The 18890-nt window shown below is 37.3% G+C and overlaps 1 protein-coding gene across 13 annotated transcripts in view; it reads left to right on the top strand.

Annotated features, from left to right (window-relative positions):
- The window catches only part of LOC129769663 (potassium channel subfamily K member 18), a 95101-nt gene that overhangs the window by 11974 nt on the left and 64237 nt on the right, over positions 1 to 18890 (top strand). For 7 of the 13 annotated variants that reach the window (XM_055772057.1, XM_055772063.1, XM_055772061.1 and 4 more), the window contains one exon: positions 18082 to 18746. In XM_055772057.1, coding sequence (XP_055628032.1) covers positions 18608 to 18746 — 139 coding nt within the window. In that variant the 5' untranslated portion in view covers positions 18082 to 18607. Of the gene's footprint in view, positions 1 to 17882; positions 18003 to 18081; positions 18747 to 18890 lie in introns of all 13 variants that reach the window. The other 6 variants (XM_055772059.1, XM_055772060.1, XM_055772058.1 and 3 more) reach the window with 4 other exon arrangements.

The following is an 18890-nucleotide window of genomic DNA, read 5'->3' as shown; positions in this document are numbered from 1 at the left end:
GAGGGAAGGATCGTTGAAAGCTTCGAGAAAATACCAAGCAACTGTTACAAATGGCACAAATATTTGCCGCGTATATCTGCTCTCGTTTGATTAGATAGACATCGACATTTAATTATGGACCAGCTTCACTTCGCTCGCGCATGTTTGTCTGGGACAAAAATAAAATCTTATGTTCGTACAGTACACGCTGTTCTTTTCGTGCCACCAAACCCATCCAAAGAGTACGACAATTTGATATCTGTTTTACTGCCATTTACGAAGAAGTAAGTGTAACTGTCTGCTTAACCTTACAACTGACATCACTGATGAGATTTCAAACGACGAAGATAATATTTCATTTTCGGGTGACATTTTCGCGGAAAAAAGCTTTTCGCCACAGTTGTTCGCTGCTGTAGTCCGTTACCATTTTATGGTTTGCGGAACAGCTCATGATGTGAGTTTTAAGTGACCCGCGAAGGAAAGTGCACGCTCATAAAAATGTCGCTCAAGATGTATGTTTATTACGCTCTATATACGTTTCGAGTGACAAGGAGATGACATGCTTGTCGTGTGGATTTTGATTGATCGGAAAATGTCAATGACTTGCAAATAAAGCATACGAGAGGACACGCAAATATGGTTTGTTAGTCAGATCTAGAATGAAAAAGTTTGAATTTTTTTGAAAACAAAAAAGAAAAATTGATTTATTGATGTACAAATGTGTTGTGTAACCATTCTTCAGTTGTTCATTTGATCAGATGTCCACTGAAGAAGTTAATCATGTTTCGGAGTTCATGAGGATGATACTTTCACTAGTTGTATTGGCCAGAGAAACCTGCAGTTGGACAGAAGCAAAATGAAAACAGTGAAATAACTTGAATCTTACCAAAACAATTTCACCTCCTTACAATGATATGTTGGTCTCGGCTTTCACGGTATAATTCATCGCTTTCTAATACGATTAGTATGTGATGTTGGCGCCTTTAAAAGTCCCGGTCTTTGAAATCTTTGGCGTCTCAAATGTTTCACGAGAATCACTCTTCTATAGTCTTGTTTGCATGGTTGAACACAAAACCTACTACGAGGGGTCAAATTACCCATTTTAAACTTTCAGTCATTTTTTTCTTGCAAATTACATTGCATGTTAGGGCCTACACTACTTTTCTTGAAACATTCATCGAACGTATTTTTCAGTGTTTACTCCTCTCTTGTGTCTTGTTTTTGTGGCGGCGACCCTTTCGAATTTATGTTGTTCATTGTGTAGTGTATTCTCCAAGTCAAGTCATTCAGCCATTTTAATAGACGGCCAAATTGAATTTTTCAAGATCATGGATACGGAGTTTTATAATGACAGTAGAATTGAAGGTGTCTTCTAAATTTCAGATCAATCAGTCAACAGGAACGTCAATTTTTTATTAATGTGGGACAACCCTACAAACATTCAAACATACATACAAACAGGTCAAGCTGAATGGAATCATTTAAAAACGTAATTAGTTGTTTGAGGACTGCGCCCATCTTGAAATTGGATTTTTCATGATCTGCTATGTTCTACTAGTCGAGAACTTTCTTTTGATACCCATATTGATTAGGTTTTAAAAAAAAAAAAATTTTGTGATGGCAGCCGATTTAGATTTGCATTTTCCTAAATAACTGTATTCTACTAATCAATCCCTTTCATTTGATATACAGGGTTTTCCAACTTTAAATTCCGAAAATAAATTGAAATAAAACACACTTAGAATTCGAATTTAGATGAAACTTTTATTTCAAATTAAAGTTTGGTTTATGCCATTATGTGTGAAATACAACATCATTCAAATGTCCACCTAGGGCTTCCTCGCACACCTTGATCCGGAACAGGTAATTTTCGATGACTTTTCGGCACATATGGGGCGGTATCTCGGTCATAACTTCACGAATGTTGTCTTTCAAATGTTCAAGGGTTTGCGGAGAGTTGGCATAGACACGGTCTTTCGCATAACCCCACAAAAAAAAGTCTAACGGGTTCAAATCGCATAATCTGGACGGCCAATTGGCATCACCAAAACGCGAAATTATGCGTCCCCCAAATTTCGTTCGCAATATGGCCACCATATTGCGAACGAATTCACAGTTACCGTCTCGCCGTCCTCATTTTCAAAGAAATACGGCCCGATGACTCCACCAGACCATAATGCGCACCAAACAGTGACTTTTGGCGGATGCAATGGCCTTTCAACAATCACGTGTGGATTTTCTGAGTCCCATATACGGAAATTTTGGGTGTTCACATAGCCACCGAGCTCGAAATGTGCCTCATCGCTGAAGAAAATTTGATGCGAAAATTCAGCATTTTGCTGCTGTTGTTCGTTCACCCAATCGACGTATGCCCGACGCAATCCATGGTCACCACGCTCTAATTTTTGTACCAGTTGGACTTTATATGGATGTAGGTGCAAGTCCAAATGCAAAATTCGCCACAATAATGTGTTTGACAACGCCCAATTGCTGAGCACGCCGTGGAATCGAAACATTCGGGTCATCCTCCACACTGGCAGCAACAGCAGCAATATTTTCGGCCGAACGCACATTACGATGATGCACAGGTTTCACAATATCCGCTACGGATCCAGTTTGTTCGAATTTACTCACTACATTAGCGATTGTGTGCTCTGTAGGCCGTCCATGACGACTAAAATCCGTCCGTAATGCTCGAAAAACATTTGCCGGTTTTTCATCATTTTTATAGTATAATTTAACAAAATTAACACGTTGTGCGATGCTAAAACGATCCGTATTGTAAAATGGCAGACATTCAACTAAGGATATGACGCTTTGGTTGACAGCTATGTCAAACGGTTGTCAGCGCAGGGCTGTATACTTTCGGAAGTCCGAAATGGAAAACCCTGTACATATTGACGGGTTCTGAGAAAATGTGTAATCCGCCATTTTGTAGCGGTCGCCATCTTGGAATTACATTTTTCATAAATAACTGTGTTCTACTAGTCAAGCCCTTTCGTTTTATACCCATATTGATGGAGTTTTGGGAAAACCCATATTGATGGGATTTTGAGAAAATATGTACATGATCGCCATTTTGTAGCGGCCGCCATCTTGGATTTTCAAGATCATGGAATACGCAGTTTTATAATGACACCAGAAATAAAGATGTGTTCCAAATTTCAGATCAATCGGTCAACAGGAAGAGGGCTGAATTTCTATTAATGTGGTACAGCGCTACAGACAAAGTTACAAAGTTACAAAGTCACAAACATACAAACGGGTCAAAACCTAGATGAAACCGTTCAATAAAGAAGTGCAAATCATAACTATATTATGTTTACCGAGAGAAAATTTTTTTTTTTTTGACTCGATTATCCGGAGGATTCGATTTTCCGGAGTGAAAAATAAATCAATACTCCGGATAATCGAGTCCGACCTGTACATGAAAGATCGGTAGGTTTAGTGTTAATGGATACATCCTTGTTTTGGAAACATTTGTATGGGGGCTGCCATACAACCACATCTGCCACATCTACCCCATTCAGTCGCTGTGAAAAACTTCTGTCACGGAAACTGTTTGATGTTCGTTCTTGCCAACTTCGCATGCGAGAAGCGTTGCGTGAGCGAAATTTTTCATGCGTTGATCCTCTTGCATGGACGCCACTCTGAGCACTGCAGGGCAAACGTCAAATAAAAAAGAAATCATTCTACACGCACACATCTAAATAATTAGGGTTATTTATGTATTTCAAATGCACATTCTAAAGAAGTGCACCAAATTTAAGTCTGTCGAATTCTTCCACTCTTTAGCTCCATAAAACTTTCTACGCTTCAATTTATTGTAAAGTTCCAATTGTTCATTATATCTCAACTCAACAAACTCAACAGTAATGCAAAGTCTCTGTTGAATACTTTTTGACTAAACCTAATATGGGTGCGAATCCTAACTCGACTAGTTGAACCATCTTTGTGTGGGAAAGTGGTCACCCTAACGAACATAAACATTTCCTGTGTCCACATACCACTACAATTTTCGTTTTTCGGAAAATATTGTAGCTCAATGTATTGTTGTTCAAGGTAGCAAGTGGTTGTTATTATGGAAATTGTAAATAGTAAATTTTTCATTATTATAGAAAAAGTTGAAAAATCGATTTTTTTCAGTGAGGGGGTAAAGTGGTTACCTGTGGGGGAAAAATGGTTACTCGCACATGTTATGCTGGAAGTAATAAATGTATACGTGTTGTTTTTTCCAAATTTGTTTAAATCGTGATTAAAATAGTAGTTATATGCAGGGTGGCCAACCTTCCAGTTTTTCCTGTATATTGCCAGTTTTTTTTTTCAAGAATACCAGCAAAACAGACAAAGGCAAAAAACCTCCAGCTTATTTAAAATTTTCACAGTTTTATCTAGCTTTTTGTATTTTTCCGGCATTTTCGAGCATTTTTCTCCCCAAAATAATATTCTTTTCTTCCAGTTGTGAGAATCCTACTCCGCTTCACTCCCATCGAAGCCCTTTATGGCGATTATCGTCTTTCTCTATCCATAACTTTGTATATCTCGTATAAGCACACATAAGTACGATACGGTGTTTTCTCACTAACTTGCCTTTCTTAAATTGATATTCAGTTAAATCAGCAAAATTATGTCAGTTTGGATAATGTTTATGTAGGTGCTACTTTGCATTCGAGCATTTCAAGATTATTCAGGACACTTTTGGATATTTTTTTCATAAGTCAGGCTATATGTAAAATATAACCAATCTGATCTACGTAGGGTAATACGGGGTGAGCTGGACCTACGGGGTGATTCAGACCACCCCTTTATCTCAAAAACTACGGCTCAACTTGGATTTTTCATAATGTCATCTCCTTCTATTGTTGAACCCTACGTACCTAACGTAAGAAAACTTTGGTAGAATTTACCAGGTGGAGGAAAACGGCAGCATGAACACATCAAGCACTTTGATTGTCAGAAAAAAAGAGTTTTTCGATCGTGGATTTGTAACATTGGATTTGTACGTGGATTTGTAACATTATCCCAAAATATTTTACATAAACATAAGTATGCTATTATTATAAATCACATCAAATTTTAATGTCCAAATATCATCTCTTTTATTTTATGATACATTTGGTAGTTTGAAGCTTGATATAATGATTAAACACTATTGATTGAGAGAAAACAAGCTTAGCTAAGTGTACAATGTGAATTTTTTTTATTCAAACCGTAGGCGATTTGCTGAGGGGTCAAAAATCCCCCCATTTCCCCTACAATCAGGAAAATCATGTCAGTTGGGATAGCGTTTATGTAGGTGCCACGACAGAAATGCTGATCAATAAATATTTGTCCGCATGTAAAATTTCAGAAAACGCCGTAGCTGAATTTAAGACCGTTCCGAGAAGTTTTTACATTGCATTTTACATTACAATCAAGTTCTTAAACGATTTAATTTCAATGATCTTTAAATTATCAACATGACGGATATAGATCCAATTAGTGTTATAGAAAGGAAGCATATGTAAATTGTTGTCCTTCTACAAAGTCTTCCGAATAGTTGCGTTCGAAAATTATTCTGAACATCGATTTAGGGATATCCGAATCCTGGATTTAACTGACTTCACTGTAAACGAACGTTTCTTCACTGTAAACGGATGCTTCTTTCTTGTGGGGTAAAATTTTGTCACTGAAAAGGAATGACAATAATTTTTGCTTTTCCCAATTAGTTGAGGTGCCGCAACCCGAATCGGCCGCCGACCTACTGTCAGAAGCGGCGGCCCCTTGCAAGCAAACCTGTTTTCACCAATTGTTTGATGAGAGTTTAGCTCAATTATATTGGTCTCACAATAAATTTCATTACGAAAAATAAATTCACAATGAAAACAACGCTGGCGGTAATACGTAAGTACCAATGCTGCATACTGACACTGTCACTGTATACCCTATTTTTTCTTCTTATTATAAAAAAATGAGAAAGAATAAAATAAAAAATTTCCAGCTTTTTTCCAATTTTATTGGATTTTTTCCAGGTACACATGATGGAAGCGACTCAAATTTTTTATTATAATATGACCAAATTAAGTCACGACTGATTTTTTAAAAAAGTTATTCAAAATCCATGATCTTTCTATCAAAAAATTGTAACTCAAAATTCAAATATCTGATTAAAATATGTTGTTTGATATAGTTTTGGAAAATGAATGAACCATTTAGGAAAATAACATTTCAAATACGCTGTTAAAAAATCTTACTCTAAAATTGAATTTTATGTTGAAAACTTTTATATTTATATTCTACTAGCTGACCTGGCAAACTTCGTCCAGCCCAAAATTTGTTTTTTGTTATCAATACCTTCAAACATTCACGTTTTCTTACTAAACGCAAGTTCATGAGTCCAATCGCAGAATTGTTCATTGATGGATCTTCTTATCGACCCCGTTGAATTTACCTTTTACTATATAATTCCTAGTACTTCTACCAAAACTCATCATTATAATATCAGATTATTTTCAGACACAATTCTCATTCAAGATTTTTCAACCACTTGCAAATAACATGTTTCTCCGTTACATGGAATAAATGTTTGATACAGAAAATATGATAGAATAAAGACAGGCCCCTGCCTCTTCTCCCCTTAGAGAGGGAGGAGAAGTGTCTATACACCATAGAAACGTTTTGTGATCCCTAAAATCTTCACATGCCAAATTTGGCTCCATTTGCTTGATTAGTTTTCGAGTTATGCAGAAATTTATTTTTCATTTGTGAGAGCCCCCGCCCTAAGAGAGGGGGAGGACTGTCGAACCATCATAGAAACATTTATTGCATCCTAAACCCTTCACATGCCAAATTGGATTCGTTTGCTTGATTAGTTCTCGAGTTACGCAGAAATTTGTGTTTCATCTGTATGGGAGTCCCCCTTAGAGAGGGGGGGAAGAGTGTCTAACCACCATAGAATCATTTATTGTACCCTAAATCCTCCATATACCTAATTTGGTTTCGTTTGCTTGAATAATTCTCGAACAATGCATAAATTTGTGTTTCATTTGTATGGCAGCTCCCCTTAGAGAGAGGGAAGGGGTCTCAAACTATCATTAAAACCTTCCCCGGCCCCAAAACCCCTACATACCAATTTTCATGACGATCTGTTCAGTAGTTTCCGATTTCATAAGAATCAGACAGACAGAGGAAATTTCTTTGACAAAAAATTCCCCCGACCAAAACGGGAATCGAATCCGAACCCCGGCATGATAATGTGGGACGCTAACCACTCGGCCACGGAAACACTTTGAATTGGTCAATATGAATGCACGATTAACGCCGGTGAACTGTTTTTGTGTTATTTAGCCCATCAATGTGATATGCCAATGTTACGTTGTAGTTTCATTGGAAGACACCAGGTTTGTGTGTGCTGATGCAATGTCAAATCACAATTGACCTTATATCCGGAATCATGCACTTGTTACTTTACTGCCACTTTTCGGAAATAATAATTTCTTGGCGAGTGCCCAATGGTTGTTTCCAAACAACCGAATCGTAGATTTGACGTAGGATTACGTCTTTCGGGAACATATTGGGGGTACTAATTGAAAAATGAAAATCGATCATATCGTGAAAAATGTCCACTTTCGAATGCTTATTGCTCAGTCATTCCATGATGGATTGATGAAATTTTTGCGTCAATCCATTTCGGTACTTCATAATTTTTTTTTAATTGAATGAAATAATATGTGTCATGAATTTAGCTATCGAACAATTGCGGAATCTCAACCATTATCCAAACAGAAATACCTCAATCTGATTGGTCGAAATTGAAGATAAAATATTCTTCTTGTTCTTCATAATTATTGCTCAATCATTTCCTGGTAGATTTACGAGAGTTTTGCATCAATCATTTTTCAATTCCGGGACTCAAAAACTCCCGGTCAAAACGAAAATCGAACCGGAACCCCTGGCATGGTAATGTGTGACGCTTAACACTCGGCCACGGAAGCCACCCGGATCGATGTTGTCGTTCCAAATTTCTTCTAATTTATTCCGTTGGGAAGAACAGATCAGCATTGTGCAATTAACCGTGAAATAGATAAAAGGTGGGCTTTTTTGAATTGAATTGAATTCGGAAATCTTTGAATTCATTCATTTATTGGAATTCAAGAGGCGTCTTTTGTTATTGATCGCGAATGTACGAGAAAAAAACAATTTCGGAAAAAAGTAAAAAAATATAGCATTGGACGGGACAAAATCCGTCTGGTTTGCTGGTTGTTTTATAAAAAAGGGCATAAAATATTTTCACTCTTTCCAGAAGACAGTCAAGACTAACATATAAAAAAATATATTTAGTAGACAATACCCCTACATCCTCAAAGTTTCAATGAATTCTAAGAGGATGATTGGAAGATTAGTCACGGGATTATAAAGCGAAAGAATAACAACAAATGAAATTGAGTTGCTCTCCGGTAATTTGGGTTGTATCATTGTTGTCGTAATTTAGAAGCTAGATTACTATTTTACATTGGATACGATATAATTTTATGACATCGCACATCAATGTTAGCTGTAATGTTATTTAAAATGCCAAATGAGGGATTCTTTAAAATTAAAACTGTAATCGCCCAGAGTGGTCATATTTTATAACATTAATAAAAAAGTTCTTCCCAAGAATGATTTTAGTAAATTAGATAGAATCAATTTTTGATCAAGAGAAACGTCTCTCATGATTTGACAAATAGTTTTGCCATTCTCAAATTAGCTTTTCAATTATTCATGGTGGTAGGGCAATAGAGCAACTATGAAAACAATATTTTTTTTCAATTTGCTCGAAAATAAATTATGAAAAATTCCAAATCAGAAAATATCAATAACTATCGCTCATGAAATTGATATATGGCTGACAACTGCACATGTATCACGAATATCAACTTCATCATGTCCTCTGCGACCTGCAGAGATATTTCCCATTCTCAAGTCGTGTTTTAATTTCTCTATTTTCGTTTATGTATTTACGGTGCTATCTCTGCAATGAAATGAAAGGTCTCCGAGCTCAAGAAAGCATGATATCATCCGTCCCAATCTCTATCCTTGTTTGTCCTCTGATAAGAAAAGCTCCTAATACATCCATGACATGAATAGCACGCATATCGTAACACTGTAGACATGTGATGAACACTCTTTCCGATGTCACAGATATGCGTTCTGTCGGACAGAATATACACCACATGTCAGCAGCGTCCAGCGTCGTCATGTCGAACCCGTCCTGGACCAGAATTGGGGATATCCATGGAGCCGTAATAGAATACATCTGCATCTTTGGCACTTGACAATTAGAATGGCTCTTTTTGGAAGGCGGTAATGACCAATGTGGCCTTGTTTGCCTCCAGTTATTAGATTCAGGGTTGAAGGCTGAGAAATATTCACTAGTCTTTGGACTGAATGCGCGACATTGGCGTTGATTCGGTGTTAAAGAAAATCTAAGTGAATTAAAGTTTATACTTCAACGCATGGAAGCGGAAAATCCAAAACAAACATTAGAAATTATTTAAGGTGTACAACAATATGGGTAATGTCAATTTGATGATACAACCAAAATCAGTATGATAGTCATATCTGCTTCATACGTAGGTTTTCCGCATAAAAAAAACTTCAACCCGGAGCATATGTACGCAATTCGCCCTCCTTGGTATAAAGCAAACATCACGACTAAACGAATGGATCCCATCCTTATGTCAGACATGACACGTTTGCATACCAAGTAGCTGATCTAGGCCCGAACAGGAATACACTTTTGATAATTAATTTTCCAGCAGCTTTCCCGTGTCCTATCTGCTGCGACGGCAGCAGGAAAGAAACATGATTCGAGTTTCATTTTTGCTTTGCGAATTTCTGTTTCTATCACTTTAGGGCGGAGGCACCTAACAACAAAATACCGATTTTCCGTTTGTGCGAAACTCGCTGTTGAACTGATCCCAACTGTTGGACAATCATCGATTGGAACTCGTCTGTCTGACTGTGTTCGGATTGCGGGTCAATCGATGAACAATATAAATATTTACATTTAATCAACGCGGCAGAAAGCACGTGTCTCTCGTTTTTGAGCAGTCGAATTCTCGACCGGAAGGTAATAAATAAGGCGTATCATGTCATTGACTGGGGTATTGAACCCATTAGAGATGTATCTTTGTGAATTGTTTCTGGCTTGAAAAAACTTCGCCAAGCTCAGAACCCATTACTAACGCTAGGGAAAAACAGCATATTTGAATGAACGAAGATGAACTGCTTTGTTTTTCCTTAGTCGATTTCCTTAAGTTTTGAAACGCCTTGTGGCTCCTATTTATCGAGCGCCGAAAAAGTCAATATTATTGCTTTTTGCGAGGATGGTTTCAGTATTCGATAAATTGCGCTATCAGACAAAGCAGTCCGAAGCTTCTAACGTAGGGCTACTTCTATATTTAATGGATTCTTTATCAGAAAGTATGTCACATACGGTTCTGAATCATATTTCGGACACTTCGTTATAATATCCTGAAATGTTTAATGCCCTGATGATATAACTATAAAATTAATATCACAATCAGAGTTGCCAACCTATTTTTTGAAAAAAACTGGAGAGAACTGGAAAAAAATTGAAAAATTAAAAAAAATATATTTATGCATGTCTACATAATTTTTGGAAACTAGAATTCCTCGCATAGTTTATGTTCCTGTTCTATTTCTTAGTTTTGATTTGTTCAAATTGTATTCTGAAACCAATCGTTCAACGGTTGCTGAGTAAAGCGGCAGAATCAGAAATGCGGGAATAATATTTCTCAATCTGGAATGAGCACAATTATAGTCATTTTCTTTTAGTGACAAAATTTTACCCTAAAAGAAAGAATCATCCTTGCGTTCGTTTACAATGAAATCAGTAAAATGCAGGTTTTGGATCTCTCTAAACTCGTTGTCGATATCTGTATATATGAAAATGGATTTCTGTCTGTCTGTCTGTCTGTCTGATTCTTATGGACTCGGAAACTACGAAACCGATCAACATGAAAATTAGTATGTAGGGGTTTTTTGGGCCGGGGAAGGTTTCTCTCTAAGGGGGGGCTGCCATACAAATGAAACACAAATTTCTGAATTACTCGAGAATTAATCAAACAAACGAAACCAAATTTGGCATGTGGAGGTTTTAGGATGCAATAAATGTTTCTATGGTGCTTAGACAACCCTCCCTCCTCTGGAATGGATAAAAATATTACACATATTTCAACCAAAAATATTCCAACCAAACATGACAATTGACAAAATATTTTCGGAAAACTCTGAATTACATAGTGACAAGTGCTACAATTACATTGTGACAAGTGCTAGTCCATTTGATGTTTGCGCTAGCGAAATTGGTCTTTGTTCGAAACTGGAAATGGATTTTAATGTGTTGAAACGCACTCCTATATCTTCTTCTATCTATACCAATAAAAAAAAGTAACGCCGAATGTGTTGTAGAGCAGAACTCGAGGAAGGAATTGTCCGATTTAGGGCTGTCTTTATTCTATCATATTTTCAGTATAAAACATTTATTCCATGTAACAGAGAAACATGTTATTTGCAAGTGGTTGAAAAATCTTGAACGAGAATTGTGTCTGAAAATAATCTAATATTATAATGATGAGTTTTGTTAGAAATATTAGGAATTTTATAGTTAAAAGGTAAATTCAACGGGGTCGATTAGAAGATCAATCAATGAACAGTTCTGCGATTGGACTCATGAACTTGCTCATAGTAAGAAAATGTAAATAACAAAAAACAAATTTTGGGCGGGACGAAGTTTGCCGGGTCAGCTAGTATACGTATAATAAAACACTTCCTAATGAAATCTAATGAAATTTCATGCACATAAACACACATTAGTGTGAACAAATCTGGGCAGGTGTTCCTTAGTTTCGATAACCTCAATCAAGTCGTGGAAGTGTATTTTCTTTTCAAAAGAACGTGCGTGCGATCAACCCTAACGACTTTTTCGATGAAACGTCAGTAGACTCGTCTGCTATCAGGATAAATGAATTCCGTTTTAAGCGTTCACGTAATTCTTTATGCTGTCCTCAGAAATACCCACCAATTTTTTGGAAAAGCTGCAAAAATCCGAAAAAAAAACAATAGGAAAGGCTGGAAGAATCGATTTTTTTTGTCAATTTTGTTTATGTTAAACAAAATCGAAATAAAAATTACGATATAGAGAGACTGTGTCAGTAAGTAGCATTTTTGGTTTTCCTGTTTGTGATTATACATTTTAACATTATATTTCTGTTTCCCATTTTGTGTCAGTCTTACTTATCCTGACTTTGCTTCATTTTCCTTCATTCTAGCCTTCAAAAGTTATGTAGAAGTAAATTTTTGAAAGCTAGAATTCGCATAGTTTTTGTTCCTGTTCTACTTCCTAATTTTGATTCGTTGAAATTGTATACTAAAATCAATCGCTCAACGGTTGCTGAGAAATGCGGCACTCTGTCGAATTGATCTCGAAATTAGCTACGGCGTTGTGTGAAATTGTACATAGGGTAACACGGGGTGAGTTGGACATATGGGGTGATTTAGACCACCCCTTTGTCTCAAAAAGTACGTCTCAACTCGGATTTTTTATAATGTTATCTCCTTTTATTGTTGAACCGTATGTACCTAACGTAAAAAAACGTTAGTAAAATTCGACAGGTGGAAGGAAGTGGTAGCATGAACACAGTAAGCACATTGATTGCCAAAAAATGTGAGTTTTTCGATCCAGGTGCTAAGGTTTTTCCCGCTGATTAAACAAACTTTTCGTTTATTGTGTAGTAAAGTTCTGTTCGCCTACAGAAGAGGAACAATTTGATGCAGCGAAACTGTAAATGAAATTCATTGCATTTCAATCTTTGCATGTTGTGTGGGGTGAATTGGTCCTACAGGTTTGGGGCTTTTCTTTGGTCTAATTGATTCCAGATGCCGCTGAATTACAAAAAGAGGATGGCAGACAACGTTGGAAGAAGGAGGAGCTTTAAAGAGCAACGCAGGTCATCAAGAATGGATTTTCTTTGACCAAGCATCGAAAGTGTTTGAGAATGCTCGAACAACAGTGAAAAGATCCATGCATAATTCGAGATGGTCTCAATCCAATTTTTCTGGTCTGGAATCTGACCGAGACACCTGGTATCGATCCCAGAACACTTTTACTGATTGTAACATTATCCCAAAATACTTTACAAGAACATAAGTATGTTTTTTTCGATGAAACACACACTGGACCAAATTACCCCACAGACGGTCCAAATCACCCAAATCACAAATCAAATTTTAATGTCCAAAAATCATCTCTTTCATTATATGATATATTTGGTAATTTGAAGCTTGATATAATAATGAAACATGATTGATTGAGAGAAAACAAGTGTAGCTCAGTATACAATGTGACATTTTTTATTTAGATCGTATTGGTTTGGAAATATTAGGCGATTTGCTTAGGTGGTCCAAATTCCCCCCTTTTCCCCTACTGACAAATATTCATTGATCAATATGTCAGTCGCGACATCTACATAAACATTATTCAAACTGACATAATTTTGCTGATTGAACTGAATATCAATAAAAGAGAGGCAAATTAGTGAGAAAATACCGTACCGTACTTCTGTGTACTTATACTAGATGTATGAAAATATGGATAGGTCTCCGATGTGAGTGAAGCGGAGTAGGATTCTCACAAAATTAGAAGAAAAGAATATAATTTTGGAGAGTGAAAAACTTGAAAATTCCGAAAAAAAACTGGACAAAACTATAAAAATAAAAAAAACTGTCTGTTTCGCTGTCATGGTTTAAAAAAACTGGCAATATACAGGAAAAACTGGAAGGTTGGCAATTCTGCGTAGATGGTAGACGCAGACTGAAATACTTACCAAATGAGCTCGTCATTTTTATACTCGTCGCCTAAGTGTTGTATTTACCTATGAACTTGGCAAGAGAGAACTCAGCAATAAAAAATAACGCATTGCAGAACAGAAAAAGATTGAATCGTTTATTGACGAATGCCCTGTAGCTTACGCATACGACCCTCGATGCTCGAAATAGATATCTCTAAGGGAGGTATGTATTTGCAGGTTTACGGTAATAGAAAGCGTAAAGCATATTACAAAAAAAAAAAATATTCGATAGGTGTGCTCCCGTGGTCTAGTGGTTATCGTCCCGCATTATCATGCCAGAGACTCGGATTCGATTCCCGTTCTGGTCAGTGGATTTTTCGTCAATATAATCTTTTCCGACATGCACTGTGGTCCCGCGTATTCTGGAGCTTGCCACTCCCGAATACATTCATGGCGTGTTATCCGGCATACTAATCTCAGATAAGTACTACTAATAAAAATGATACAAGTTATTCCTACGTTGTGATTGCAAAAGTTCCAATGGGAATGTTGGTGTCATCCAAGAAGAACATATTTGAAATGGAAAAGTTTATTTTCATTAAAAAAATTTATTTGGAAATGTGCTTAATCCGTTGTCATTTTCGCTTCACAATAACGGAACACGAAGCTTAATGCCGTCAACGCGAATTCATATTGAAGAAAAAGAATTTCAATGGGAAAAATTTCTCACTGCAGAACATATGGGTCAAAGTGGGTTGACAGGCTACATTTATTTTATCATATACAAAAGCCTCTATAAAACAAAAAAGGAAGGGAGGAACTCCCACAAATAAATTGTTGTGCCGAATTACGGTGTTTTGTTCAAAAATTATAACAATTTTGTACATTTCGTTAATTTAAACATATTTTTCGCCTGTCCCTTTTCGTAAAATTGAACTAGGCGAAGGAATGAACTGAAAAATATTCAAAAAAAAAACAACAACAAAATCTAGCACAAGTGTAGTACATGTCTAGTGATTTTGCAATATTCTCCAATTCATTCCAATTTGAGTGAAGATAAACACAACGAAATGAGTAAAAAATCCGGCTGTTCGTTCTCTTGTGATGATGAGTTATACGTACGTACCGAACCTTTGTTTTATATTAGACTGTCAAAAAAGTCCTGCGGTATTTCCGCGAGGTGTCGTTGTAAGCGCGTAGTTCTAGTTGTATTCATTGTATCGAGTCATACTATAACTTGTTGGAAAGGTATTTTTGCGCGCTATAATATAGTCCTTGACAGTGTTTTGTTTGGTTAAGTCGTTCGTGAGTTATAGTGTCGCAAATATGGAGCAAAATAAAGAGAAAATCCGACATATTTTACAGTACTACTATGACAAAGGCAAAAATGCATCTCAAGCTGCCAATAAAATTTGTGCCGTTTATTGATCCGATACAGTTTCCATTTCCACCGCACAACGATGGTTTCAACGTTTTCGTTCTGGTGTAGAGATCGTCGAAGATGCGCCACGCTCCGGAAGGCCTGTCGTCGAAAATTGCGACAAAATCACTGAATTAGCCGAGAAAGACCGGCATAGTAGCAGCCGTAGCATCGGCCAAGAGCTGGGGATAAGTCCTCAAACCGTTATTAACCATTTGAAGAAGCTTGGATTCACAATGAAGCTCGATGTATAGGTGCCACACACGTTGACACAAAAAAACATCTTTGACCGTATCGACGCATGTGAATCGCTGCTGAATCGCAACAAAATCGACCCGTTTCTGAAGCGGATGGTGACTGGCGATGAAAAGTTGGTCACTTACGACAACGTGAAGCGCAAACGGTCGTGGTCGAAGACCGCTGAAGCGGCGCAGACGGTGGCCAAGCCCTCATTAACGGCCAGGAAGGTTCTGCTGTGTGTTTGGTGGGATTGTCAAGGAATAATCTATTATGAGCTGCTTCCCTATTGCCAAACGCTCAATTCGGACCTGTACTGCAAACAACTGGACCGCTTGAAGGTAGCACTCATGAAGAAGAGGCCAACTTTGATAAACAGAGGCCGCATTGTCTTCCATCAGGACAACGCCAGGCCACACACTTCTTTAGTTACGCACCAGAAGCTCCGGGAGCTCGGATGGGAGGTTCTTTTGCATCCGCCGTATAGTCCGGACCTTGCACCAAGTGACTACCACCTGTTTTTGTCCATGGCGAACGAGCTAGGTAGTCAGAAGTTAGCCACAAAAGAGGCCTGTGAAAATTGGCTATCCGAGTTTTTTGCCAATAAGGAAGCGAGCTTCTATAACAGGGGTATTATGAAGTTGGCATCTCATTGGGAACAAGTCATCGAACAAAACGGCGCATATTTGACTTAAAACAGATGATTGTAACTAATTTTATGAACAAATGAACATTCAAAAAAAATACCGCAGGACTTTTTTGACAGCCTAATATATAAGAACAAAACTCTAAGAATGGTAACTTTTCTCCCTAAAATATACAATATATAGATGATTTGCCGAACAGAGCGTGCTGCCATTCATGTAAAAATATACCTGTTTTAAAAAATCGTTTTCAAAGTAGGACACCTGTCTTAAAATCAATCATAAGACAAATTTTATTCAGGAGTTTCCTTTTTTGTTATATCGATTTCCGAAAAGTCATAGGAGGGTTGTGTCCGAGACACGACCGCATAGTTGACTTAGGATTCCGTTAGGCTATCTGTTGATTTCGGATATGTTTGAAGAGTTACATCGTTAAACTCTTTGATAATGATTTGGTAGCCTCCTGAAAAGGGCCGCTTTGTTTAGTTGTTGGGTATTGGTTGTTTACTCCACCAGTGTTTACCGAGTGATGATGACAGAAGGATGGTGAACAGTTGTTAGATGGTGCGTTTTAGATAAAAGATATCGAAATGAAACGAGATATGATGTAAACCGCTCTCTGTGATCCTAGACGAGATGCCTCTTGTGTTATGTATGGATGAAACAAAGAAAAAAAACTTACCAATCTAATATAAGATAATTACCAATTGCGAACACAATTATCAATTTTTCTCATCAGTATAAACATATTACTTTAATATAGATAAAACATATTTGAAATGGAAAACGTAATTTTATCTTATAACTTTTATTTTCTGAGTGTTTATTCAACCCAATGCGAATTTTAATTGGATTAATATCACCCAATACTATATGTAGAGGATATGAGAAATAATTTTTTTCTAATATTTCTTCACTTTTCCAATTTTTCTCGCCGTATAAACTTTCCTTGGGTGAAAATGAACACAACAAAACAGACAGCTTAAACCAAACGACCCGTTCTCGAGCGGGAACACGATTAGTTCGATAGTTAGTTTCATGACTCAGTTGAGGGGTCCTGAGTTATGAGCTCATGATCGTTCACTTAGTAGCGGATACGCAACCAATTAGGCTACGAAGACCCCTGTGTTGTTTTTTGTTATCAATACCTTCAAACATTCACGTTTTATTACTAAGCGCAAGTTCATGAGTCCAATCGCAGAACTGTTCGTTGATTGATCTTCTAATCGACCCCGTTGAATTTACCTTTTACTAAAAAGATCCTAGTACTTCTACCAAAACTCATCATTACAATATCAGATTATTTTCAGACACAATTCTCGTTCAAATTTTTCCAACCACTTGCAAATAACATGTTTCTCCGTTACATGAATAAATAGAATAAAGACAGATCTCTCCCCTTTTCTCCCATTAGAGAGGGGCACATTCTATTCACCATATAAACGTTTCGTGCTTGACTCCATTTGCTTGATTAATTCTCGAGTAATGCAGAAATCTGTGTTTCATTTGTAAAGCAGGCCATAGTAGGGGGAGGGATCTCAAACTATCACGAAAACCTTCCCCGGCCCCAAAAACCCTCACATACCAATTTTTTTGTCGATCGGTTCAGCAGTTTCCGAGTCCATAAAAATCAGACAGACAGACAGACAGACAGAAGTCTATTTTTATATATATAGATAATCCACGCATCCACAATGGATGAACTCCTAAAAGCTCATCCCTTATACGAGTTGACGCGAAATCCCTCCAATGATTAATGTTCGAAAGATAATTGTGATTTGTAGCACAGGACAGGATACCGCGAAAAGTGCGCGATTTCGGCGGAATAACTAGTCAAACTTTTACCAACGGTTCATCGAGCAACGAACAAGAACGAAAAGTGTTAATGTAAAAGTGTAAAAGAACCACAAAGAAAAATAAACTTCAATTGTGTTGTGTTTTCTTTCCCTCGTTTTCTTCTTCCTAGCAGAGTGATGAAATTGTGAATGTGTACGAACGGTGGTGAGAGAGAAAAATTCGAGATGAATATAAATCACATCCTCAAAGTGACAGAATATTTTAGCTCTACGGCGTTATTTAATTGAAGAAAAAAATAGTTTTGCCAGACAACCATCAGAAGCAATCGAGTGGGGTAAAGCAAAATGAAAATGTGATAAAGATGAACGAAAACAGCGGCGGAAGCAGCAACAGGCATAATACAATTATCTCCATTCTAATAAAATAGTTTTAATGAGTTATTTCTGCTGTACAAGCCAGTGGGCGATAGTTTTACGGTGGTGCACCGGGAGTGCAGCCCCAAACAACAGTGCCAAACCATCCCGTTGTGGCGGTTTACTTTTCTAAGAAGAAAAGTTAGCATTGAGCGGAAATTAGTCGACAAAGTAGAAAACAACTTACGTCCACACCGCGCCTTTGCACTGGATCGACACGGATCTTGAGTAGTTTGCACCGACAGGGCCGGAAGCTGGTGTGCAGAGGACAAGCCAGCAGCTATGGAGCGAAAGCGTTCGATCCGTCGACGGCAGAAACCACCATTTGCCGAACGGTTTAAGGATCACTGTCGAAGTTTCACTGCATTTATGTTCAGTAATGTCGGGATTATTTTTTTAGTCGTCCTCTATATGATCGCCGGTAAGTGTGCGTAGAGAGATAAGATTAGCATTCCCTAACAAATGGCTGTGTCTTAGTGACAAAGAGGACAAAATGACCGTTTGTTACGAAATTTATTAAAATATTTTATTTGTTTGATTACTACGACAACAACATCCGTCCTCT

The sequence above is a fragment of the Toxorhynchites rutilus genome, chromosome 2 (assembly GCF_029784135.1).
Source record: "Toxorhynchites rutilus septentrionalis strain SRP chromosome 2, ASM2978413v1, whole genome shotgun sequence".
Lineage (NCBI taxonomy): Eukaryota > Metazoa > Arthropoda > Insecta > Diptera > Culicidae > Toxorhynchites > Toxorhynchites rutilus.
Note: the sequence above shows the minus strand (reverse complement) of the source record. Positions and strands in the feature narration are given on the sequence as shown.